Consider the following 22,701-nt stretch of genomic DNA (forward strand, 5'->3'; position numbering starts at 1 on the left):
CTCCCATTGAGTCAGGGCCTCACACTTGTAAGGCATGTACTCTGTCACTGAATTACATTCCTGGACCCTCCTGTTTTTTTTAGGTTGCATTTGGGGACCACGCTAGTGATGGTGCTGATGCCCCACCTGGGCTCTCTTCAGGAGGCTCCTGAGGAACCTACAGTGCCTGGGGTTGGACACGGGGCCTTCCTTGGGCTTGCAAGGCATCTAGCGCTTGATTCACATTCCTGACCTCTGTTCTTTTCTAACGCTTTTATTATTCTTATCTCTTGGAGAATATTAGTAATAAGTTTTCACCAAAGTTTTCTTCTTCCAGTGTTGTCTGTTTCCCTTAAGTCATTTTGAAAATTTGCTGTTTCTTTATAATTCCTTGTTTTTTTTGTCCCCTCAGTTATTCAGTAATTCCTGATTGTTTACACTTAGTAATGGTGGAATAAAAACTGCCTGAAGTTCTGAGTGTGTGACTAACATTTGTTTAGTGGGTAGCTCATCAATCTGGGTGGGTTCAGTTGGGGAATGATCGTTGATGTCAGTATCTTAAGCCTTTTCCCTTGAACTGGTCACATTTTCCAGACTTGTTTCCTTCTTTTCCTTTCTTTCTTACAATTTTTTGTTTTTGGGCCATATGCTACTTTGGGGGTCTACTCCTGGCTCTGTTTGGGGGTCATTCCTTGTGTGAAATCAAACACAGGCCTCCTGCATGCAAAGCAGCCCATTACGCACTATTCCCACTCCTTGAACCTGTCTTCTCCCTTCTCCTTTCTCATGTGTGAAAGCTTCTGGGTGGCTGCAAGCTTCTGGATGGTCAGAGCAGTATTGAGGGAGAGGGTGGTTTTGACCTTTATGTATATGCTTCTGAAACGACTGTTTCTAGACTGGTTCCTTGCCTTCAGTTGTGCTTCTGTTTCTCAACCAAGAGGTATGTTTTACTGGCTGCAGAGAACGCCCTTCCACTTACTCTGGAATCAAGAAGGGAAGTGGGGCTGGTAACTGGTTTCTGAGGGCTTTCTAAGAAGGATTTTAAGGTTTTCCATTTAGACTCCTCTTTGCTTGTCATTCTTAGGTATTATAAATCTCTACTTCCTGAGCATTTCTTCAGTTTAAAAAATTTTGACATTCTTATTTGCTCTCCTACCTACCTTTGTAATTTTATGGCTTAAGGAAAAAACAAAACCGGAAAACATCTTCACTGATGTTTTAGAGGAATGTAAGTGAGAGCAAAAGTAACTGTGTGTGTTTACTCTGACATCTTTACTTGGGGTTGATGAGTTATATTTTAACAAAGTTTTCTGTTGTATTGGTTTTTTTTTCCTTAGTAGACTGAAATTGACAGGTGACTTAATATGTATTCTGTAGTTTCCTGGTGTACTAGAGTAGGAACCCTACACAGTAATAAGTGACATTAGATAGACTTGGAATTTCCTTCCCTCAAGTAATAACAGTTTTTCTAAGACATACTGTTCTAGAATCCTGTCCAGGATTGACAGTAAGCAAACCATTCTGTGGTTTAAGAAGTCCCTTTTCCTCAATGATTTCTTGACAATTCAAATATCTTTTGGTTGTACACTTATTCCTGCCGTTCATTCTAAGGCATCTAATAGTTCATTCTCATATAAAAGTTGTCTTTGTGAGTGGGATGTAATTAGCCTGGGCAGGGAGGCTTGAATTCATTTTTAGTATCTAGGCCAGCCATATCACTTTACAGGTCAGGAAGCTGAGGTGCCCTGAGAGGGAGTAGATTTCCTATCATATAGGCAAGTAGTTGAAAACTTAGAACTTGAACCATGATATCCTGATTTCCAGCCAGTATTCTTTCCATGATAATATACTCTAGGCCATTCTTATCAAGGCCTATTAGTTTTACTCTGTTCCATGATTACCAAATACAGTTTTAACTCCAGGGAGTCATGTTGCAAGTTCATGTTGTTGGGTTATGACAGATTTGATTGCAGTAGGTCAGTGCAAATAAATGCCGTCCACTGGGAGAATTTGTCAGCTCATTTCCTATTTATTTTAACAAAATAATAGGAAATTAAGAATCAATATAAATTTCCTTTAAATACATTTATGTTGATACAAAGTGCATTTATTCGGACTCTATTGTAATCTGTTTAATCCAAACCATTTTGAATTGATTTGTAATAGCTTTTGTTTATGCCAGGGGAGTCTCTTAAGTTTCATTTTTCTGAAGATTTGGAGTACCTGTAAAACAAATATCAGCCATTAATGAGTAAATATCCCTCTAGCCTCTTATTATTAGGAGTTATTTTCTTGTTTTGTTGTACATACTCTTTTAGAATTCACTTGTGTGGATCTAGTCTTACATGGTAATGTAAAAGAAGGCATATAGTTTCTGAGTCAAGTTTAAATCTCTTGTATTCAGTATTCGTAGGATGGGCTGGAGCGATAGCACAGAGGGTAAGACATTTGCCTTTCACGTGGCTACCTGAGTTCAGTTCCTCCTCCCCTCTCAGAGAGCCTGGCAAGCTACCTAGAGCATCTCGCGCGCATGCCAAAGCTGGCAAGCTACCCGTGACGTATTTGATATGCCAAACACACTAACAGCAAGTCTCACAATTTGTTGTGAGACGTTACTGGTGCCTGCTCAAGCAAATCGATGAACAACGGGAGGACAGTGACAGTATGTATGCACTGGATAGTATCTATGCACTGTTCTACTAGTTCTTTTAATATCTTAGGAACTCTAAAGAAAGACATGAATTTTCTGAATTTGGGAAACATGGCCATGAGTTCTAGTCATTATTAAACAGAGTAGATGACAATGTTTTGGTGCTATTTTATTAACCCTCTAGGATTGATTTTTACATTAGCATGATGATACAGCATGGCAGAGTGGAGAGAATCATGCTTTATGTCTCATAGCTTTTAATTTTGCCTTAAATCCATTATTTTGGGATCTGCTACATGTATGGTTATGAGATAATTATTTAACCTTTCAGAATCCTAATTTTTTTAGTTGTCTGTTTGTGAAGGTTAGGAATGATGTAAAGACCCTAGTCTGATGCCTAATGTTAAGTCAGGGTTAAATAATGTTTATAGATACATACACATAATGGTTTTATTTTTAATAATTTATTTATTATTACTTTTGAATTTGGACCACACCTGGTGGAGCTCTGGGCTACTCTTGGCTCTGTGCTTGGGGGAAAGGAGGTGCACTTCTGACAGTGCTTGGGGACTGTACAATACTGGGTCAGCAGCATTCAAGGCAACAACCTTAACCCCTCTAATTTCAAGACCCTATTCCATGTATATTTTAGTAAAATATTTTAAAATCTATTTTTAAAATCATGCAGATTCATGTTTAATTATGGATTATTTTAACAGTGGGAAATACTGCACTTAAAGTTTTCAAATTTGAGGGCCATAGTGATAGTACAGCAGGTAAGGTGCTTGCCTGGCATGTGGCCAACCCAGGCTCAATCCCTCGCACCCCAAATGGTCTCCCAAGCCCAGTCAGGGTAGAGCCAGTAGTCACCCTAAGCACTGCCAGGTGCAGCCAAAAACAAAATGAAATTTTTGACTTTGATTGATCCTCTGGGCTCCCCACTCTATTCCTTCCTGTCCCTATTGTGATGACCAGAGTACACGTACCTGGCTGTGTGCATGCACAGATTTTTGTTGCGATGGGATCATACATCCGGGTATGTGCTTGTAGTTTTCACACAGTCTTGGTTGTGATGCTGTGCACAGTCTGATAGTGTTGCTCACATGAGCATTTAAGAAAGTGGGTTACCCTTCTGAAAGTAATGCTCACACATCTTTTTAGTTGCACTGGTAACCAGGAGTGCATTCTTCAGTTGCAGTGATATGTAAACTGTATTGTGATGTGCTCGGATATTTTTTGTAGCATTGAAAATCAGAGGTGGCAGCAGTTAGCAGGCACATTCAGCAGAGCTGTCTGAACCTCGATCAGTGCATAGGACCCAGGGGGGTCGAACTCACGGCCTTAAGCTTGCTAGGCAGGTATACCTGAGCCATTGAGCTCATCCCTAGCCACTGTTTGGGTTATTTCCTATAGAAATCTTTTTTTTTTTAATGTAGGAGTACTGCTATTTATTCAGCCACTGATTAACTAATTGGGCATGAACTCCACCATACTTTATTTTTTTCATAATTTCATTTATTTTTTCTTCTTATATTTATTGAATCACTGTGGGAAAAGTTTCAAAGTTTTCAGGTTTAAGTCTCAGTCATACAATGAACAAACACCTTTCCCTTCACCAGTACTCATTTTTCACCACCAAGAACCCCAATATACCCCCCTCTCACCCCTCCCAGTGCCTGTGAGGCAGATGATTTCTACTTAACTTTTCTCTACATTGATTACATTCATTATTTTGACAAAAGATGCACCATTATTGTTTAGAATTCCCCCCCCCCCCCCAACAATCAGAATTGCTGAAAAGGCATTGTGAAATACTTTGTTTTCTATAGCTGGTTATGAGAGTCAAATAATGATTTTGGGTTTCTGCAAAGAGCCAGATAATAACAAAATTGGTTTCTGTGCGTCTGGTGTTATGGCTGTGCCCGTAGGGCCACTCGTGGGGGACAAATTGTGACCTCGGTAGGGCGTGAAGGACGAGCTGGTACCTCCCCTCTTCCCATGAGACTGCAGTTGCCCCATCACCGCCGGCTCATACCTGGCTTTCCTGTAAGCTCTGAGGCAGCGGCCACCTTGCTGCTGGGGTGGAAAAAGGTGGAAGGGAGCAACATCCTTTCCCTCCCGGGGAGGCATGACAGGCATGACGCTATAGTTTAACGCATGGTCACTTTTCTGCCGTAAGCTGCCGGGCTCTGGATTAAGTCCTTTTGCCTCTGGAGCCATGGCCGTGCTGGATTGCCGCTCGTGGGGAGCAACTCGTGACCTCGGTAGGGTGTGAAGGATGAGCTGGTACCACCCCCCTTCCCATGAAGTGAGTTGTCCCATCACTGCCGGCTCATACCTGGCTTTCTAATAAGCTCTGAGGTGGCGGCCACCTTGTATGAGGTTCAGATGCATTTCTGCCAAAAGCTGCTGGGTTTTGAGATTTGTTTGTGAGTCTCTGGAATCATGGCTGTTAGTTAAATCAGCTTGATCAGAAGCCAGAGAGGCCATTTGTAGGCAGCCACTCGGGGTCTCGTTGGGATGGGGAGGAAGGGTCAGTTCCACACCCATCTGGTAGGGCCCCGTGTGTCTTGTCACTTCAGGCCCAAACCTGACTGTCCAGTGGCCTCTGGAGGATGGCGGTCACCGGGCCGCCAGGGGAACAGGCCAAGGCACGAAACCTATTCCCAGTTGGAGTGGCCCAGCACCAGTAACCTACTGCAGGAACAGGACGCATTTCTGCCTAAAGCCTTTGGGTTCCGAGATTCGTTTCTGAGTCTCTGGGATCATGGCGTTAAGCAGGAACCAGAGAGGCCATGCTTCCAATTATATAGCTGAGCCGGAGGTAGTTTGTGGGTGTATCTCCCACATACCTAATTTTTGGCCGTTTACTTCTTGGTAAACTTTGCCCCAGGTTTTTGGGGCCTGGCCAAAGGCACAGCAGCAGTTTTGGGGTATCTGAAAGTCTGACGGTGCCATCAGGCTGCTGATGCACTCGCCTCACAGGTACAATTTAACCTGCTGGCGGCACCATACCCCCAAAATCTTTTTATTTTTTAAAAGTCAGTGCAATTTTACTTAATGTTGTGTATCTAGGAATATTTTGAAGGGTTGCTTAGTAATTTTGAAATTATTTGATAAAGAACTTTGAGTCTTATATTGACAAAAATGCACATTTGTTAGATATTGGGTTCACAGAACTTTGAAATTGACTTTAACTGTATGATTCTAAGAACATATTTTTATCCTGGGCAAAGTATTTTGATAATAGTGGTCTTTTATCAAGCTTTAATTTGAACTTTTTAGCTCGGTGAATTTTCACCTCATACTTATTCCTGTTAGACTGAATAGTTACATGATGATATTTAGTTTTCGCTTTAAGGTACTAAATTGTTTTGAAAATAGTTGGGCATTCTCTCCCAGCCCCCTGTGGCATTGCGTTGTCCTCCCCACCCCTTAATTCCCCTTGCCAAGTACTCCTGAGTGTGGCCCAGCTGGCGCTCCAGCTCCACTGGGCCTGAGCAGCGCTGAGTTGCCAGGCCCGAGCTTTGAGCTGGCAGGCTCTCACAAAGAGTCCTGGAATTGCCAGGACATACCCCTGAGCCCACTGACCGTTCTTTCAGAACTTTCCTTTCCCTCCATGGATAGATAAATAATTAGTCGTTTTTCAGTTCTTGTGGCCGAATTTGTGATAAAATGATTGTTTATAGCCTCTCTGTTATGTCACTTGCATTAGTATTCTATTACTTGCTAGAACTACTCCATAAAGATTACAGAGCAGGTGGCAGAGGCTTTTCATTATCACTGAAACCATAGAAGCATTGATAGGAAGGCAGTGGAAGTGCTAGGATTAGGAAACTATTCTCCTGCATCAAAGTCAAATATTTTGTCTGCTGAACCATAACAGATGTTACAGGTGACAGTAAATTGCTGTTCGCAGATTTTCTTGGGAACTGACTCACTTGATGTTTAAATCTTTGATATATTATCATTTTTTAACCTTTAAAATATGTTAATGTTAATAATAGTGATTAATCTTTATTGGTATTTTTAATTCCCCCTTTTATCCTCTCCCCCATCCTTCATCCTTAGGCACGGAGTATAGGTTTCAGTGATAAAAGAATTTAGTTTTCTTTTCTGACTTTAACAGTTTCTTTTAAACCTTTTAAATTATTTTTATCCTTAGACATTTATTTTAAAAGGTTGTTGATTTTTTGAATAAAGTGTACACCCTGTTTTTATTTAAAGAAACAAAGGATCTTATAAATAGCATTGCACGAAGGGTCTGAGCAGAAAACTTCTGTGGCTGCTGTCACTGCTGCAACCACAGATCTGTTTTTACCGATTATCATGAATGACACATGATACACACATGTGTGTATGGGTATTATTAGTATAGCCGTGCTAATCCGTTTACTCAGCCTTGTAAATAATGTCATTCTCATTTTACTGGTGAGGTGACAGAAACAAAAGTTAAGTGATTTGTTAGATACTTGCTGCTTAGCTAGTAAGTAGAATGGGGATTTCAACTGAGAACTACTGGCACCGGGTTACATTCTAACCAAATGCATGATTATTTTCATTTAATAGAACACATTTACAGAAGGAAAGTCCAACCATTTAAATTGGCACGTTGTTAGCAAGCTAGGCAATTTTGGAAGAGGTTATTTGTATGGACTATTGATTTAAAAAGCAGTCACCAACACCAAAGAATAGCTGAGATAAGTACCAGGAGGTTCACTCCATGGCTTGGAGGCCAGCCGCACATCCTAGGAGAAAAGGCAGCTCAGATAGAGAAGGGAGCACCAAATAAAGGTGTTGGGAGGATCCTCCCAGGATGGGAGATGCATGCTGAAAGTAGACTATAGACCAAACATGATTGCCACTCAGTGCAAACCACAGTATCCAAAAGGAGAGAGAGAACAAAAGGGAATGCCCTGCCACAGAGACAGAGTGGGACAGGGTACGGGGGTGGGAGGGATACTGGGATCAAGGGTGGTGGAAAATGGGCACTGGTGGAGGGATGGGTACTCGATCATTGTATGATTAAAACCCAAGCACAAAAAATTGCTTGTCTACAACTGTACCTCATGGTGTTTCACTAATAAAAATTAAAAAAAGAAAAAGCAGTCACCCTTTAAATTTCACTCATCCAAGAATCTTACAATGGTCATATTCTTTGGTAATTTTGAATAAAAATTTTCTTCTAAGGAGATAATTAGAATATTAACAATGCTCAAAAATGGCCACCAAGTTGTGAAAAAAAGTGATTGTCAGTGGTTATTGAATACGTTATGTTTTCTTTAAACTATGAACAAACTGATAAAATCTCAGAGCTGAACTAGGCTGCCAAAACGAAGGACAAAAATGACTGTACTTTCAATGCACATATGCTGGCATCGGATGCATCCATCGAGGACTTGATGGTGCAAGCGCGAAGGATCAAGTACGACATCATTGGTTTGACCGATACAAGAAGGCATCAATCACATCACGCAGTTTTCGACACTGTAGAAGAACTATTCCTCGGAACATGCGACAAAAGAGGTGTCGGCGGTGTCGGTGTCCTTGTTAACACGAACTTGGCCATCAGCATTGATTCATTTGAATGCCTAACAGCCCGAATCAGACGATTACGCTTGAATAGATGTGGGTCACTGACGGCAGTTTTTATGTTTGTTGTCTATGCACCAACATCCGATTATGATGAAGGAGAAATTGAGACGTTCTACATGGAGCTGGAGAAATTCTATAAAGAAGACCACATCTTCTACAAGATCATTGTTGGTGATTTTAATGCCAAGATAGGACTGAGAAGATCAGCCGAAGAACTCCACATCGTGACCCATGGCCTGGAATGGAACGAGCAAGGTGAGAGACTGTCTGAGTTCATCATGTCAACCAAGACCATCCATGGTCACTCACAATTTCAGAAGGCTGAATCTAAACGTTGGACATGGGAGTCTCCCGGTGGATGGTTCCACAACGAAATTGACCACATCGTATTCAATCGATGAACTTGTTTGACCAATGTCACTGTTGTCTCAAAATTCCAAATGGGATCAGACCACCATCTCCTTAGTGCAAAAGTCTACTTCACGGAGTAGGGAGAAAGGGCTGCAAAGTTTAAGAAGAGAACTCCCAGAACGACCACCAACTGGGAGCTCTTTGGCACTATTGTGGCAACATGGAAAGATGCCATCATTGACAACATTGATGAGGGATACGAATGACTGGTTCAGTACCTCCATGATTGTGTGAAGAACGCCTAGTGAGAGATGGCCACCAAAAGACGCCTGTCCTTGAAAACTCTCGAGCTCATTCGCCAACGTGGTTTGGCGCAAGCCTCAGGCAACCACAAGCAAATGTCTGAGCTTGCAAAGCAGTGCAGAGAAGTGATAAAGGAAGACCTCAAAGAGAGAAGAGCAGCAGTGCTGGCAGATGTGGCAGAAGCTGGGAAAAGCATTTGCAATGCCTGCCTGTCCTTTGCCAACTACAGGACCAAGATGACTGCCCTCCGATGTCCTGATGGATCTATTACATCTTCCAGAAGGGCAATGGAGAAGATTATCTATGACTTCTACTCGGATCTCTTCACTAGCCACGTCCACCTGCCCACATACCAAATTCCGCAGGATGGATATGTTGTTCCCAACGTTCTCCCTTCTGAAATCCGACACGCCATTTCATTGGTAAAGAAGCAAACAGCACCCAGCCCCGACAAGGTCAGACCCGAACACCTGAAGAACCTGCCGTCAGTACTCATCAGTACACTGGCTTGGCTCTTCACACGCTACCTGTCTGAATGTAAGGTTCCGTCCCAATGGAAAACCAGAAGGACCGTGCTGTACTACTGTACAAGAAGGGAGACATCCACGACATTGGCAACTATCGCCCAATCTGCCTGTTGTCTGTCATCTACAAGCTATTCACTCGAGTCATCCTGAATAGGATTGGCAGAATACTAGATGAAGGACAATCATGTGAGCAAGCCTGTTTCCAAAAAGGATTCAGTACGATTGACCATATCCACACGATAACCAAGCTCATTGTGGTTTCTCGGGAGTTCAAGATGCCGCTCTGTCTAATGTTCATTGATTTAAAGAAGGCCTTTGATTTTGTTGAGACTGAAGCGGTCATTGAAGCCCTAGCCAAACAGGGAGTTCAAACTCAATACATCAGAATCCTTCGTGAGCTGTATTGCGGGTTCACTACCAGGATCTCACCATTTTACAGGGAGGTGATCATTGACATCAAGAGAGTGGTTCAGCAGGGTGATACCATTTCACTGAAACTCTTCAGTGCCACCCTCGAGAACATCATGCGGCGACTGGAATGGGAAGGAATGGGAGTGAAGATAGACGGTCGGCAACTATACCACCTTCGCTCTGCTGATGACATCGTTCTACTATTTAGCCAAGTGGCACAAATGCTGGCCGACTTTGACCGTGAGTGTGGAAAGGTAGGACTACAGCTAAATCTCACGAAGATAATGTTTATGAGAAATGGTCTCGTTCCTGATGTTCCATTCGCTCTCAACGGAACGACTATCTCCAAATGCAACAGCTATGTGTACCTAGCCCGGCAAGCTACCGAGAGTATTGGATATGCCAGACACAGTAACAACAAAGTCTCCAATGGAGACGTTACTGGGCCCGCTCGAGCAAATCGACGATCAACGGGAGGGCCTTTACCTTTACCTTATGTGTACCTAGGTCGAGAAGTCAACATGACAAATGACCTGGCACCCGAGCTGCGCAGGAGGAAGAGAGTGGCTTGGAACGCCTTCAAGAACGTCGAAGATATAGCTAAGAGGACGAAGAACCTCCGGCTCTGGGCACATCTCTTTGATTCCACTGTTCTTCCTGCATTAACATATGCCTCAGAGACCTGGGCCCTGTGAAAACAGGATGAGAATGCTATTCGGGTCTCCCAAAGAGGAATTGAAAGAGCTATGCTTGGAATATCACGTTTCACTCAAATGAGAGAAAGAATCCGGAGTTCCGACATCTGTCGACGATCAAGAATAAGGGACGCTGTCTCCTTTGCCAAGGTGTCAAAAATCAGATGGGCTGGTCACGTAATGAGATTTAAAGACGACCGCTGGACTAGAGCCATTACTGACTGGATTCCACGGGACGTCAGAAGATCACGTGGCTGCCCACCTAGGAGATGGTCAGACTTCTTCGTCAAGACCCTGAATCATCAGTTTGAGGCTCTTCGTGTTCCTAGAATGAGCAGGCACCATTGGGCAACACTAGCATGTGACAGGGATGAATGGAGACGTTACTGGTGCCCACTCGAGCAAGTGGATGAGTATCGGGATGTCAAGTGATCAAATGATGAACAAACTATTATACAAACATTAAAATTGTTTTTTAGAAGGCTGAGAATGTGGCTCAGAGGGCTAGAGGCCATGCTTTTGCTGTAGACTTCCTGAGTTTTAATTGCTTGGTTACCTCCAGCACTGAGCCAGGAGAAGCCCCCATGCACCATCCACCAATTATGGTCCAAAACCAAAAAAGAAAAACACAAGGTCTTTGTGCTCCCACAAGATACCTGTTCAAGGATGGAGCACTTGCGAATGAATGCAAGGCCCCGAGTTAGAGTCCTAGCACTTCCACACCCCCTGACCACTGTAGGCTGAGCACAGAACTTAGCTGTCATGCCCCCTCCCTCACTCCCAGCACTGCTGGATATGGTCCTCATTCAAAAACTATTTTCTCCTAAACAATAGCAGTATTATAAAAATAGTTGTAAGTGCAAAAGCAGGATATAAAGCCTCGTGGCATTTTGCCAATTTAAAAATACATACAGGGGTGGGGGGGGGGAGAGAGAGAGAGAGAGTTCATTGGACTGAGCACATGATTTTTATGCAGGAGGCCCAGATATGATCCCTGGTGGCACTACATCATCCCCTGAGGACACTTGCAGGCAAGCCAGAAGTAGCCTCAAGACCTACAGTTGTGGCCTCAACACCTGATAAATTCAGAAAATTAGGAAGAGTATATGCAGTAAAATGTAAAAAATGTATTTCTAATGTCATGGAAAGTCTTCATTTGTGGTATGATATGTTGCCCTCTTGGGGGGTGCTCCCTCGTTTTGGTCAGGAGGCCTATGACCCCACCAGGAACTGCAGGTGCCAGAGGCCTCACAGTACTGGGATTACTGGGGCCACCCTCAGTGTGCAGGGACCTCTAGGACTATAGGTGCTCAGGGCCCTCTGAGGCTGCATCCTGTGTTGTTTGGGCTGGGAACCATGTGGTGCCAGGGATCAGACCAGGGTTTTCCACATGTAAGACGTGTGCCTTAGGCATACTGGTTATTTACATTTGTTTTTTCTTGAGTTTTTTGCACTGTTCATAGGGTACTTTTGTTGTCTTAGGAAACCAAGTAAGAAGCTTAAATGATGCCAGTACTAGCATTTAGGAAGCACTGTCCTCTCGTTGTTCATCGAGTTGCTCGAGCAGGCCCAGTAACGTCCCTTTTGTGAGACTTGTTGTTATTGTGTTTGGCATATCAAATACGTCATAGGTAGCTTGCCGTGCTGGCGAGTCATTTAGGAAGAATATTGCTAATATTAGATTACATACCTCATAGTAAATAAAGGTGTTACTGAATTTCAGACTTTAGACGTACTGTTATTAATTTTGGAACTTGTTTTTGAACTGAATTGATCCCTCCCATGTGTGCATTAGAACACTTAATTTTATTTTGCTGCCTTAAATTTAATTGTGTTAGCAGAAAAAAATGTTTATTTTTAACTGTAGTACTTGTTTTTGGAAAGATCTTGACTAAAATTGACTTGGTAGAAGGGGGAAAGTGGAAGGGAGGGCGAAAAAGAATGAGTTAATGATTGGAAGGAGTATAACGGCTGTTGGGTATAGAATTATGAGTCAGTTTTACTATCATCTTGAATAAATAGTTATCATTTATAGCTACTTAAGGATGACATTCAACTTTCATTTGTGTTGAAAAACCTTTGAAGTTTAGTTCCTTACACTTAAGATTTTAAAAAATGAAAAATACAATTGTAATAGAAAAAAGAGACAGTTTTTCTTCTCAGCGGGTTTAAAGTTCCTATGTTTTCAAATGTGTTTTTAAAAAAAACCAAACTACATTCAGAATTTGCTTTAGAAGCAGGGCTTTTCTCTGTATTCTATGCAAAGTGGCATGAAAAAACTGCTTACAAGTTTACAAGTGTTTAGTAACAGCTTATTTTGTGGTAAAGGATAAAGTACTCTGGACTGCTTGTAACTGCTTCCTGACTAAGAAGGATTAAATTTGTGAATCAAATAAGGAATAGAGAAAATGATTTTACGTATAGGAATTTTAGAGTGTTCATACAATAAAGTGACACATCTAAAAATAATGATTGTTGTATTCTGATAATTTATAAGAAGAGCTATGTGGAAATCTTGATAAAACAAAATGAAATTTTCATTCTTCAGTGGGAGAAATTTCCCCTGACCTCACGGAAGAAGTTGTAAATTTTCAATTAATTTTAGCAAATTTGCTTATTTGTTTGGAGAAAGATTTTAATTTTCAGTAGGTAAAAAAGGAAAACTCAAAATTACTGTAATTTTCTTCTTTTTACAGGCGGAACTCACAGGAATCAAATGGCGTAGGTACAATTTTGGAGGGCATGGGGACTGTGGACCCATAATTTCAGCCCCAGCCCAAGATGATCCAATCCTGTTAAGTTTCATCCGCTGTCTGCAAGCCAATTTGCTGTGTGTATGGCGTCGTGATGTCAAACCAGATTGCAAAGAATTATGGATATTCTGGTGGGGAGACGAACCCAACCTAGTCGGTGTAATACATCATGAACTGCAGGGTAAGGTTTTTGCTTTTTCTTAAAAAATATTATTTGCATAGTATATTCATCATATATATTTTAAACAGTGCAAATTCCAAAAACGGTATTAAAGCTTGCCAAGAGTCAAAATAAAATGTTGACATGAATGTCTTTTTCAAGAAACATCCTCCTTCTATTCAACTCTTCTTTCAAAATCTCTTGTCCTTCCAGTCAGAGGTCATTGTGAAAAGCCACTATTATTAAAGGAAAGCATTGTGTTCCCTGGGTGTGTTGTTGTGGAAGTAAGGCTAAGATCCACTGTTTAAAACTGGCAGTGAATTGTAGGGCAATTAGCAGATCAGTGAAATGAAAAGAATTGTTTTTTGCTTAGACAGTGACTGTTGTGGTTCATTGCTGGATGAACTCTAGTGGAAAATTGTAAAGTGCTAGTTGAAGATTAGTATAAATTTACTGGGCACAGTTATAGATAGTATTTTGAAGAAAGACTGATATAAAAGTTCTTCAGTTTTTGTGTAGTACTTTTGATTTAGCCCTGCTTTTTAATGTAATTAGGTGATTCTAGGAAATATTTTCTTGAATGTTGCTTATTTTCAAATTTCAGATTATACCTGCTCTCTGGATGCTTTAGCTGGTTAGTACATTTACCACGGATTTATAACTAGCTGAAAATTTGTCTTTTCAGTATTCTTTGAACTTCTGAGAAAAGATTTTACTGTAACCTAAGTATATTCATCTAGTATGCTAAAGGAGTTTGCTACGTCAAGACTAATTCTTACCTGCAGTTAAAGCAGAACATTCATACTTTTTGACAGTTTCTTAGAGTCAAGCATTGTTATATCCAGACTATTCTATATTTTGATAATTTGTGGATGAAAATTTTCAGGTAGTGTTTGATATGCTTTGTTAGTTTCTATGTTTAATATTATTTTTTCACTCTTTTGGGTTCTTGGGCTACACCTGACTGTGCTCAGGGCTTACTCCTGGCTCTGTAGCCAGGGGTGACTCCTGGTGTTGCTCGGAGGATCATTTGCAGTGCTAAACATTAAAGCAAGGGCAGCCGCATCCTAGGCAGCCTCCAGCCCACGTTCATATTCTTTTTTGAAGCAAGAAGTGAAACTAACTTTAATATAGCTGAGGGCCCATTACTCTAAAAACTAAAGTTGCCTAACGATTCCCCGGCAGTTTTTTCACATCTTCCTAGTTTTGCGTTGCAGCCTTTCAAAAAAGAAAAAAAAATCTGTGATATCTCCTGCCGTAGCAGCCAGAGGGCAGTAAACCACAGTGAACTAATTGAACTGTCTACCCATGGGCCCATTACCTTTCCATCTTTTCTAGGGTGTAAGAACCCATTTTGGGTAAGATTATCTGTCAACTGGTTAATTAGCAGAATCTAAAAAAATTGCTTCTGAAAGCTTGTTTCAGGCAGTAGTGTAAGCAGGTAAAATTACTTTTAAACATCTGGATTCCACTTATCCTAATTAAAGAAAGTAAGGTACCTTCTAAGAGATACTTAAAATACATATATGTTCATTTAAGTAGCAAAGATAATTAAAACAGATGTTCTTTATACCTGAAGTAGAGCTTGGATGGAGTATGTGATGCAGGGGGATCAGACCTGGTCCTCATGCATGCAGAGAATGCGCTTAGCCTGCTAAACTGTCTCTCTGACTCTTGAATTGGAGTTTTAATGTTTGGGTGAAATAATTGGAAATAATTAAAATGTTAAGTATCAATGATATTCTTTCTGACAAATTTTTCTAGACAGGCTATAACTAAACCTATAATTAACTCAGTGATGTAAAGAGGTCAGACTTTAACCTATGACTATGTTGCTCTCTGTAGATTTAAAACTTCACTGCCAATCTACATGAAGTGTTAAAGCAGGCACTAGGTGAACAGTGACTGTGTGTATGTCCTTCCTTGTGTTCACCGAGTGCCTGTACCCATCGAAGGGTTTGGATATAATGTCTTTTTATAAACAGAGTTTAAAAAGGATATGAGACAAGTGTACACATATCTGTAATGGAGAGAACTGTTAAGTTTATCAGTGAAATGTAGTAGATTGCCTATAAATGGGCAAGCATTCTGTTCCAGGACAAATGTTCATCAGTGGCTTATAAACTTAGAATAGGAACACTGTGACCCTTAGTGCCCTTCTTGGTTTTGGTCCATTTTCCAACCTCTCCCATTAGGCAAGAAAAGTGATTGTCCTTTCTTTAAGAACCTGACAGTCTGGTTGGGGAGGTAGTTAAATGAATCCATTATTTTGATGTAATGGAGTAAGTGCTGTAAATTATTTAATGATGGGATCTTGCAGAAGCATCAGATTCAGCCTTTTCCCTCAGAGAACAGAGTAGGGAACATAAAGAAGAAAGTCCAGAGTTGGTGAAGTACGAGGTGGGACTTAGAGATTAAATAGATGTTGTCTAGGTTTGTTGGAATTTGTTGTAGACAAAGAAGAAGCATGTAACTCCTATGCGAATGTAAGGCATTTTCTTACATAGCTGTAATACTGTCATTATTCTTAAGAAATTTAACATTGATATAATTAATGGCCTATCCAGATTTCCTCTATTTTCTCAGTAATGCCTTTTAATTATCACCTCCTTCCTAATCTAGGGTTTAGTTAAGAATCATATGTTGCATTTTAGATGTATTTTTTCTTTAGGCCCCTATAATTTAGAACATTCCCCAGATTGTCCTTTATTTTTTTAAAAATGTTATTTGAGGGTTGAAGTTCAGTTGTCCTGTCAAATGTTTTCTACTCTAAATTTTATATTTTGGTCAGAGAACTTCCCAAGTAAATGCTCAGGAGCCCTTGGGACCACTCCCAGAGATAACCTAACTTTGCTGATGGTTAAATTCTTGGGCCCAGTAATTTGATACTGCTTGGGTCCAGTTTTGTACAGGCCACCAGGGTCACCTGGTGTTGCTCAGGGGCCACTAGGACCACACCAAGGGGAGTGATGCAGTACTTGGCATCAAACTATCTCCCTGCCCCATGATTTGCCTAGTTCTTTTTCTGGTTTTGGGCCATCCCAGCTGTGCTCAGAAATCACTCCTAGCATGACCCGGGAGACTGTATGTAGTGCTGGGGATTGGATCTGGGTCAACTGAGTTCAAGGCAAGTGCCTTGCCCCTATCTCTCTGGCCCCCAAATTCTTATTTAATATTTTTGGGCCACACCCAGTGGTAGTTTGGGGGGGCTACTCTTGATTGGGTGCTTAAGGTTGTTACTGGTGATACTCAGGGACCAAACTTGGGCCTCCTGCATGCAAAGCATGCTTCTTCTTTGACTACAACAAATTCCAGCGTACCTAAGATAACATCTATTTAATCTCAGCTCATTGAACCACCTGCCAGACCATCTTGCCTCATGATTTGATTCAGGCTTAAGCACTTTTGTCAAACACTTTGAATTGGGGGGCTGGAGCATATGGGCCTGGTGACGGCCTTGTATGTGACCAACCCAGGTTCTATCCCTGGCATCCCTTACGGTCTCCTGAGCCCACCAGGACTGAGCACAGAGCCAGGAGTAAGCCCTGTGCTGCTGACTGTGCCCCCCCACCCCCCCAAAAAAAAGGAAAGCAAACATTTGAGCTGTTGCTTTTCACCAGGTACATCTCAGTTTGCCCCAGTAGTGAGCCCAATAAATTGGAATACCTGGTGAAGGCATTGTCTGTCAGGTTTCTCTATATAAAGACCCCTCTTTTGAAAATCATTAAATTAAATTTTGGGGCAAATCTTTGAAGACATTTTTGAGGAATAAATTACCATTGATCGTATTTAACACAACAGAAAGCTGTGAACTTGTACTTTTATACACGCAGTCACAAAATCAATGAAAACTATGTTTTTTAAAAATTGAAAAATTTTTTTGGTTTTTGGATTACATCTGGCGGGGCTCAGGGGTTACTCCTGACTCTGCATTCAGAAACTTCTCCTCATGGGATCCATCCAGGACTATTGGATTGCACCTGGGTTGGCCTGGCCACATGCAAGGCAAGTGCCCTACCCATTATATTGTTGCTTTGATTCCCCAAACTGCTACCTTCTTAAGTCACAGGAAAGGTGAGGAGTGGGGAAGGGAGGAGCAAAGGAAAAGGAAAGGAAATCTTTGAAGAGGCAGCGGTGACAGGGGAAGTCAAACCCTGTTGCTTGGCATACCAAGAAGAAGGACCAGGCTATGAGTCAGCAGTAGGCCCCTGTCTCCAATGCACGAGACTCTGAGTTAGGTCCCCGCAAAACAAACAGAACCTTTAAAAAGAGAAATGTTGACATGGAATTACCTAAAATCATACCAATAGAATGTGTGTTAGTCTGTGTGTTAGTCTGTGACTTCAGTTGCCTTTTGGTGCTGATTATCTTTCACTAAATGAGATGACATTCTTTTAATCAACATCCTAAATAGAATTCAGAGTGTTGGCCTGGTTTCCGTCCCTGCCCACACGAAACAGAAAACACTAGCTCTCTACTCCTCCTTCCTGACAATAATGCAAATGAGTTTAATTAAAGTGTAAAATCAGTTTTCTGGGAAAACGAAGATACTTTTATATATAACATTGAGAGGAATGAAACGTTTATAGGTGAAATGTCGTTCAGATTGAAAAATTTTCCAGAGAAAATTGGATTTCTTATTCCTCCTTGTTGTATTTGCTTTTTCATTATTGGTAGTATCACAACTAAACCGGAAAATAATTTTTTTGTAGTGTATAAAATTCTGGTGATTTTGAAAACTGTTGAGTTATGTCATTTTGCTTGTTGCCTTCTAGATATATAGCATTTTAGGTATCTAGGTATGTAGAGTTTGTTACATTCTAGATATGTCATATTTTGTGTATCAGCATTTATATGAAAGTTTGAGTGGCTTTAATGATGCTTGAGATTGCTGACACAAGGTACCTGAGAGGTACTTGTTTTATCATTTATATTTGCTTTTATTTTGTTTGTTTCAGTTTTTGGCTCACGCCCTACTGTGCTTAGTGGTTGCTCCTGGCTCAGTGCTCTGGAGTATCTCCTGACTGATGCAGTGCTGGGCTTCAAGTGTGGTTCTCCGCATGCAAAGCCATCTGCTCAGCGAGTTGAGCTAGGTCTTTAGTTCCATATTTGTTCTCATTTTGTAAATAAAAATGTATTGCTTTTAGGGTGAAAAAAGCACTTTTAGGGAAACTACATGCTGTGGTACCAAGTTCTAAGTAGTTTATGAGATAAATAATCCTTTTGTTTTTAAGTGAAATGGGGGGGAGGGAGAGAGAGGGAGGGAGGGAGGGGAGAGAGAAGAGAGGAGAGAGAGCGGGCGCATGCACCCTGTAATGAAATAATGTTACTCCAAATTAAGGTTGTGTGAGTGACTCAGAGAGAGCTTAATAATCCTTCTTTTCACTGGAGTCTCAATTATTCAGCTTTGATCTGAAAGTTTTGATCTTTAGAAAATGATTATACTGTTCTAGTTTCCTATTTTGTGTGTGCTTAGTTTTAAAAGAACAGTTTGCTAAGGCTGTGCAGTAGCTTTTATTGTATGAAGATTACCTAAGTGATTCTAGCTACTACTTGAAACTACTTGAAACATTACATTTAATAGGTAATTCTGAATTAGATCCTTAGAAAATAACTTATTAGGAATTTGGTAAGCAGTAAATTTATAATGTAAAATAATGATGAGAGTAATGACTTCTGAATTCTTTCACATGAACAATAGGAAAAGATCTAATGAATTAGAATTACTAAACTAAATATGCTTGAAATTGGGAGAACAAGCTTAAGTCTAACTTTTGAATGTAAATAAAATCGATGTGTTACCACAGGCAACTTGCTGAACCATGTAATTAGTTTCTTCTCTGAAAAATGAGACATTTATACTTAGTGGCAAAATAGCATGTGAAGAATTTATGTACTGTGATATGAAAATTAAAGAGTTGGTAAAATTATCATCTAGAGATCATTACTTTGGGGAAAGTTTAACCTGATCAGTTGGTTTAGGGGAGGGGAGATACATGTTTGGATAAGGATAGGAGTGTATGTATGATCTGCTATTTTCACTTTAGTATATAAAATAAATTTGAATAAAATCTCCCTAATATTGAGGCAGTGGAATCACCATTGGAATATGTAGAGTTAAAAATTAGCCTCAATAGGGCAAGCTGGTTTTATAGTATTTTTTTCTTGTGTAGGAAATTTTAGAGATGAATAGATATCTTTAGCATATGTGTAAATTGATATATTTAGTCTAGAAGGTTTTGGGGGAGGAGATTTTGCCACACACAGTGGTGCTCAGAGTTTCTTTGGGATCTGTTCTTAGGGCTCACTCCTGGCATTACTTGTAAGACCAGATATGGTCCACGGATTGACCCGGGGTTGGTTGTGTGCAATGCAGGCACTTAACCCCTGTATTACCTCTCCGGCCCTAGTTTAAGGACTTAAGGATACCCTGTTTTATTTCTCTCCTGTGAGCGTCTGTTTTATCGCCAGATTTGTTCATTATAGAAAACTGAGGGGACTGAAGAGAGAGTACAGTGGGTAAGGCGCTTGCCTTGCATGCAGATGACCTGGATTCAATTCCTTGTACCCCCTATGGTTCCCTCACTCCCCAGGAGAGATCTCTGAGTGCAGAGCTAGGAGTATTGCCCCAAGTATTGCCAGGTGATGCCTCCCAAAAACCATTAAGACGGTATAAATGTTTCTCTGCCCAGCAGAAAATTTCCTCATTTTATTACTTGTTAAGTGAGATTCATATAAGATTCTGAAATTGTAAATGAGAGAAAATGTATTAATTGCAGTTAAGGACCCAGTTAAGACAAAAAGTTATGTGGCTCAGCATTAAAATTGAACTAGGGGGCTGAAGAAGTAGTATGATGGGTACGGCTCTTGCCTTGCACACAACTGCCCCGGGTTTAGTCCTTGGCACTCCATATGGATCCTTTGAGACTTGACAGGAGCTATCCCCGGGTACCGTGCCAGGAGTAAGCCCCGAGCACTGCTGTTTGTAGCCCCCCAAACAAAACAAAATTGGATGAAAGATATAAAATCGAAATGTTTCTATAGAACACAAGCAAATTTCAGTTTTAACATTCAAGTGACATCAGGCCAGCTTCACTGTTTAGAGCAGTGTTTCCGAAAGTGGATGATACTGCCCCGTACTCCACCCCTTGGGCGAGAGATGCTGAAACATTCAAGGAGTGGGTGGGGAGTAATAGCTTAGGTGCAGTTGTGTAAGCAAAAAAAGAAGAAAGTGCAAATTTCCAAGGGCACAAGTTTCTTTTTTTTTTTTTAACCTTTCTGAAAAAGGGTGTGGTAGGCCAATAAATTTGGGGACTTGTGATTTAGAGTATTTTATATAGGGGATTTTTTTTTTAAAAGACCCTCGGCTTTTCTAAGGAAAGGAGGACTCTCTCTTAGTGAATCATGACTGAGGAGCCTTGAAAATAATCATACCCAAAGCATACTGAAGTCAGAAATTGTTCATCTTTTTGTTTTGTTACTAGTCATGTTGGAAGTCAAACCCACACGTTGTAGCTTAAAAAATTGAATCCGTATTGGCTGCAAAGCTCCACATGTCTTGAAATGATATGATTGTGCCACATAAAATGAATAGATCAACAATGTCAAATCATTTAAAGTAAAACCCACATTTACAGTTCTATTTATATCATTTTTTTTTAAAACCATGCTTAACAGAAAAGAACTGACTTGCATAATTCTGGAAAGAGTCCTTAACCTAATTTTAAATATTTTTCGATAATACTTGACAAATGTTGACTTCACTCCTACCAATTTATACATTTCGTCGAGAACTACTAACTTGAATGCAAACCAAATTGATAGTGAAGAAGTATAAAATAAGTTTGTCGGTGCCGGAGAGATGGTTCAGGAGGAAGGGCGCCTTACATGTGGCTGACTTCGGGTTAGTTTCCTGTTGCCCTGGATGGTCCCCTGAGCATCGCCTGGAGTGGTCCTTGAGTATAGAGGCAGGAGTAAGCCCTGAGCACCACTGGGTGTGATTCCCCCTCCAAAAAAAAAAGTTTATAGCCATAAAAACTTGACAAGAGTGTAGTCTAAGTGAATGTAGTTTTAGTAGTTTTAAATTTAAATTTTTTTGGCACACCTGATGGTGCTCCTTCTGGCACGTTGCTTGGGGGTTATTCCTTGCAGTGCTTAGGGAATTGGACCTGACCCTCCCCTATGCAAATTATGGGCTCCAGCCCATGGACCTATTTCCCTCGCTCCGCATCTGTGTGCTTGCTTAGATTTGCTATGATATTTGTATTTATTTTTTTGAAGTATTTTGTCGAGGTAATTGAAAAGTTAGAATTGTCTGTTGCCATGAGAAGTCTTTTTTTCCTCTTCTCTTGGAGCGGGATGTGGGGTGGGCATACCTGCCTGTGCTCAGGGGTTCCTCCTGGCTCTGCACTCAGAAATCACTCCTGGTGGTGCTCAGTGGACCATATGGGATGGCAGGGATTGAACTCGGGTAGACCAAGCGCAAGGTAAATCGCTTCTGCCCCTTTTTCTTTTCTTTTAAAAGATAGAGCTATTATCATAGGCCAGAAGTATGTAAAAGTAAAAGTAAAAGAACACGGTAACAACTTCGTTATGTAGGAGGTTATTGTTGCAGCTATCATGTAGTTATCATGTGGCCTTTAGATCTGTTTAAAATACTGTAGACTATGTTGATTTATACCTTAACTTTTATGAATAATTGTTTGAGTAAGTGATTTATAATTTGCTTTCATTTTAATTTATTTTTTATTTGTTGTAGAGCAAGTGGTAACTAGAATTTGATATTCTTAGCCATGAGCATCACTAGAAACTAAGATTTTGAAAAAACGTAAGGAGTCGGATAGCTCAAAGTCCCGAGTGAGTGCATACTTTACCTGCAGTCCTGGGTTCTACCACCTGCACCCTATGGTCTCCTGGTCACCACCGTCTGGGGCCCCAAAACATAAACCAAATATTAAAAATAATACTTAGAGATATTTACAAGGCAGAATTATAGATTTAAATATTGTATGTTTGAGCTATTGTTCTGAAGCCTTCTGATAATCTAAAAAAGCCTTAAATTTTTTGGGGGGCCTCATTCAGGGTTTGTGCCCCGCTTTGCTGGGGGACCATTCAGTATTGGGGATCAAACCTGGGCCTCCTGAATGCGAAGTATGCGCTCCAGCCCTTTGTGCTCTCCCTCTGGCCCTGAAGAGATTCTTTATTGAATATCATTATGGCTAGTAAGTGTTTGATAATTTTCTTTAGTGCTCTGTCTGTGTAAATATTTTTTGAGCAA

General features: G+C 40.8%; 1 protein-coding gene across 2 annotated transcripts in view; it reads left to right on the top strand.

Annotated features, from left to right (window-relative positions):
* The window catches only part of MED13L (mediator complex subunit 13L), a 288,194-nt gene that overhangs the window by 33,021 nt on the left and 232,472 nt on the right, over window positions 1-22,701 (top strand). For both annotated transcript variants that reach the window (XM_056131013.1, XM_056131014.1), the window contains exon 2: window positions 13,208-13,445. In XM_056131013.1, the coding sequence (XP_055986988.1) occupies window positions 13,208-13,445 (238 nt within the window). The remainder of the gene's footprint in view (window positions 1-13,207; window positions 13,446-22,701) is intronic.

The sequence above is a fragment of the Sorex fumeus genome, unplaced genomic scaffold (assembly GCF_029834395.1).
Source record: "Sorex fumeus unplaced genomic scaffold, SorFum_2.1 ptg000083l, whole genome shotgun sequence".
Taxonomy (NCBI): domain Eukaryota; kingdom Metazoa; phylum Chordata; class Mammalia; order Eulipotyphla; family Soricidae; genus Sorex; species Sorex fumeus.